Source organism: Gavialis gangeticus, unplaced genomic scaffold (assembly GCF_001723915.1).
Source record: "Gavialis gangeticus isolate Ggan-Ray unplaced genomic scaffold, GavGan_comp1, whole genome shotgun sequence".
In the NCBI taxonomy this organism is placed as follows: Eukaryota; Metazoa; Chordata; order Crocodylia; family Gavialidae; genus Gavialis; species Gavialis gangeticus.
The window spans coordinates 3,427,027-3,432,031 of NW_017729002.1; the positions used below are offsets into that span (position 1 = coordinate 3,427,027).

Genomic DNA, 5,005 nt, shown 5'->3' on the forward strand with positions numbered 1-5,005 from the left:
ATGCCCCACCTCCACCAGTCTTTAAAAAGTATTTATTGAAAGGGTTTTTTTAAACTGGTTATATTTAATGTTTTTCTTGAATCCAAAATGCTTTCTAGGAGTGAATTTAGAAAATCTGTATAGCTCATTAATTACTTGATACAGGGGGCTATATATGTGACCGTCAGGAGGCAAACACTATTTTAATGTAGGGTTTGTTCTTTTTTTTCCTTTCTGTTTTCTGCCTCTAATCAGCTCAAATCCCACAAATGACAGGAAATTCTTGCACCTGAAACAGACTTTAATCACAACAGTCACTAAAATTTGATGATTGCCCATTTAGTAAAGGAGCTAGCTACTTCCTGGAGCAAACCAGTTTCCAAGTCTAATATCAAATAATAATAGTAACTTAGTGTTTGATGAAAGACTCGGGCAGGCAAGGTTCTTTGAGTAGATGTGATATCCTATTATACCAACTGAGACTCTTCACCTAACAGGGTACTGGAGGTCATTAGGGAGGCTCTCATTCAATATTTGTAATAAAAACTAGCCTGTATACAATACAACATCCACTTTGCTATAGTCAAATCTTGAAGTGGAAAGTTTTCTCTGCACTGCTTTCTTTTTTCCTTCATCTATCTTTCTGCATTTTCCCATTTCAGATATTTTATTTAACTACTTCAGAGAAAAGGTTAGAAATTAATGAAGTGTTTCGAACTTGTAATACCCTTTATACTACTATGAAATGCAGGTTTGTTTTGTTATTTTTGTTCAGCTCATCCCTTTATATTGATTACAAATAGCGCTTAGCTTTTAATATATCTGGCTGATGCTTTGTTTAAGTTGATGTGCTTGCCTTGTAGTCATACAAGGGAAACAAACTTGCATGTGTCCTGTGTCAACCCAAACTGTGTCGAGTTCACAAACAAGAATTCACAATTTCAAGACTTATGCAAAAGCTCTGTACAAACGGGTAAATCTTGTAATATCTAGGAAGGTTTGCTGGACTCATAATGAAACAAGCTTAGACTCCTGTCATTTGAGGAATTATAACCACCCAACTGGTTTCTTCTGACACAGAAATCCCAACTTCTCTATCCCCAACCCTTAAAATAAATAATCAACCAAATAGGTCATACCTGTTGGACCCTGCTCCTTCTTGACCTTTTTGAATTTCTTGGCTCTCTTCCTTCCACTTGGAACAGACTCTGCACAGGAGTCTCGCTCATCAAGCTCTGTGTCTTGGACTTCCTCTTCTTCCATATCATCAGAGCCAGCTTCCTCTTGAATTGGACTCATACTTCTCTTTCCTACTGTTCCAGTCGCCGTAAAACTGAAATTAAAAATGGCAAGGCAATATGGTTAACCTGATGGAATGAATGTAGAAAGTGTATCTAATTAAAACAGGTGGATCTGGCTACACACCAAGATTAGACAGCTATGAATTTTAGCAATCATGACACTTCACCATGCTGACTACATAAATTGTCTGGAAAATAAAGAAGTCTTAATATTACCTTGCCTGGTGGAAGATTTGTCTGGCTGTGATGTTCTATGAAAATGATATTCACTGCTGTTCAGAGTTTACTCTTTTGGATGCAGAATGATTCACTCTTTATCAAAGAGTATTTTATTATTTTACCTTATTTTGATTAGGACATCTAGCTCAATAATAAAAGCAATAACTATATTAGGACAATTGTGTTTTTATGAAGACACTATGATTGTTCAGTGTATCCTAAGACTCAGCCTTGGGATAGCTGTCCCAAGACCATCTGGATAGACATTGAAAAATTGATTTGGTATTTGTTTAGTCTCAGAAATCCGTGCAAAATTAACACATCCTACATGCTCACTTCATCATCTCTCTTTTGTATTGTATGTAATCTTAAAAATATTTCCTCAGTGACAGATGAAGCCATCAAATTTCACTTAATCTATTTTAATCAGGTCTTAAAGTTTCCCTGCTATCAAGCATATGAGTCTATAAATCCAAATAAAACTCTTATTTTTCTGTAGAACACTCATCTATAATGCAATCTGAAGGTCATCAACTTTGTTTAAAAACTAACATATGAATGAAACACTTAAGACATTTTATTTAGAATTCACTGAAATTACATCTGTTTTGTACAGTGTATCCTTTAATTCCACTGGGATGCTCTTGTAATTTAGCATTAAAGCAAAATTTTCGTGGATATTAAATGAAGGTTAGCATCCATGTGTAACATGCAGCACTAACAACCTAGCCCAAAGAACAGCTGCTGTAATTAAATTTACATGCATCTGATTGTCAGCTGCTTAAGTGTTGGTGCATTTTAATGTTCTTTTTAAACAAATTATTTTACAATACAGGCAGTCCTTGACTTGCAACATTATGAGTTACAATATTTTGCACTTACAACATTTATAAATTGACACCTGGTTTCAACTTTGACGTCAGTTTTGACTTTACAACACTTGATCTGACGCGATGCCACACCAGCGAACAAGTTCGCTGTGTCGCCCATCTCCCTGGAGAACATCTGTCCAAACTTCCTTGGACAGTTTCTTTAAGAAAGCAGAGAAGACTCCAGCCAAGAACCCTTCAAAATGTCCAGCAAAGTCACCTCAAAGAAGTCCTTCCAAATCAATATGATTGCTATTTACAATATAAATACATTAATGTAGTTATATTAATAATCAATAATTGATTGAATACAAAATTCTGGATTATTTTTGGTGAAAATAGGGTATCGGGCCTTGGTTCAGGAACCAATCCCTCATTTATAACATTGTTTCCTATGGGAAAATTGGTTCTGAGTTACAACATTTTGACTTTAGATACGGTTTTTAGGAATCAATTGTGTCGTAAGTCCGAGGACTGCCTGTACTAAGTTCATGTTGTGGGACTTTACATTTTCCATGAAACTGGACTTCTAATCCTGCTGTATTCATCTGTTCTTAATAATTATCATACAAGTAAAATTTTAATGTAATTTCTGACTTAAAAATCACAAGCTTTCTTGAAACGAATGGTAAGAAAATACAGCTCTTCAACCATCTTTTAGAGGAAATTTATTAAGTTTTGGCTTTAAAATGCATTTTTTGCAGCAAATTCAGCTGAACGTCTTGCAATATAAAGTACACTTTTTGGAATATCCAAAAGGCAATGTGCAAGCTTGAAGCATATGACTAAGCCTCTTGCTCTTCTGCTTTGGAACACAAACACCATTTGCTCTTGTGAATAGCTGGCTTTTCCTTCAAACATTCAGACACAAGCAGCTTTCCTCTGGGATTTGTGACTAATCTTTACATTGAGTCATACCACGGCAACCCTGGATAAAGCTGCTGAAAACTAGTCAGCTAGATGGCCCAAAAAGTAGGATAGAGTTGACTATTTATTGGGTGTATCTATTCCCAATACCATTAAAAGCATGCAACTCAAAGTTTCAGACAAAACTTAAATTAAAGCAAATTTCCAACAAGAGAGTGCAGATACTCCCCAAAACTGAGACCCCAACCATCAAGTTTTTTAAAACCCCTTCTGAAAAATATTTAAAATAAAAAATCCACTTGTGTGGAGAAGTATAAAAATTGAAGAGCTGAATTATAGGGACACCATGCTACAAAAGGGTACTCAGCACACCTAGATCTCTGATGGGAAGCTGTCCTACTTTCAGTTCTTTTAGGAAGTGATTGTGACCATCACACAGGACCCTGGAAGATATTTTTTCTGTAGTGCTACAAATGTATGACACTACAAAATATACAGCACTATGGGCAGGCACACGTGTACGGCCCTTTGGCTGGAGCGTGATAAAATGGCCCGAAAGGCATGGGAGCTATTAGTAACAGTTGATCAAGACTGGAGACCACTGCAGGACTACAGGGGCTGATCTATCAGTCTCTAGTCTGGGGCTACCTCTTAGTTGTGAACTTTAAAGGGCTTCTGGTACTCTTAAGCATTAGTAGCCCTTTCAAGTTGTTGGTGCAACTATCTGCAACCCATTCTGTGACAGTAAGGGCCAACTGTGGTCAGCTCCTACTGCTGCTACAGCCCCACTGATTTTCCACTGGGCCATAATAGGGCCAGGACAGCCTGCATGCTACCCCAGGGAGCAAGCGCTCACCCGGTCAGCCCCGACCCTGTAACCCTTTAAATTTAGACATATCGGCAAGATCTTTGTTTGCATATATAATATCTCTTAGGACAAGGACATTTCCATCTGTTTAATATGTAGCCAAATATCCTGTCCAGAATGTCAAACGTATCAGCATTTCCACACTGAAAAATAGCGGTGGGGGTACTTCAACTAAAGCTTATCGAATGAGATTTAAAGTGCCCCTGCCACCATTTTTCAGTGTGGGGATGCTAATTCACATGACACTGGAGTCTGCTGGAATGTGGTAATTACCACGGTTCAGCACACTCGATTAATCAAGTATGCTCCAATGCACTGTAATTATACCCTTACTGTACAGTAAGACGACATCTAAAAGGGTACTGGGGTATAGGTTGTAGCCGCAATGGTCTAAGGACGTAGGCGACATGTAAGGAGAGGATGGGGGGGCATGTCCCCCCTGAGATTGGCTCTTGCTGGCTGGGAAGTGGGGGGCAAAGGACAGTGCCCTCCCCAATATTGTGGGGCTGCTAAGAGAAGTGCCGGTGGCACTTCTGGGTTTGACACTAGCAATCAGCTACCGGGGGATTCCCCCCACCCCCGGTTGGGGGTTGTCTGCTGGTGTCCCCCCAGGATCAGGAGGCACCAGTTGCCCATATAGGCAGACAAGGTTCTTTGGGTAAAGCTGATATCTTTTATTAGACCAACTCATATAGGTGGAAAATTTTTATTTTGCAAGCTTTAGGGTACAAATACCCTTCGTCAGGCTGAAGAAGCATCAGCAATTGAACTCCAGTGAACTATAGAACATGCTTCTTCAGCCTGACGAAGGGTATTTGTACCCGAAAGCTTGCAACGAAGAATTTTTCCAACTATTTGGGTTTGTCTAATAAAATATATCAGATTTATCCAAAAAACCTTGT

At 38.5% G+C, this 5,005-nt stretch overlaps 1 protein-coding gene across 2 annotated transcripts in view; it reads right to left on the reverse strand.

Annotated features, from left to right (window-relative positions):
• The window catches only part of PARN (poly(A)-specific ribonuclease), a 186,185-nt gene that overhangs the window by 15,487 nt on the left and 165,693 nt on the right, over positions 1-5,005 (reverse strand). For both annotated transcript variants that reach the window (XM_019507430.1, XM_019507429.1), the window contains one exon: positions 1,119-1,312. In XM_019507430.1, coding sequence (XP_019362975.1) covers positions 1,119-1,312 — 194 coding nt within the window. The remainder of the gene's footprint in view (positions 1-1,118; positions 1,313-5,005) is intronic.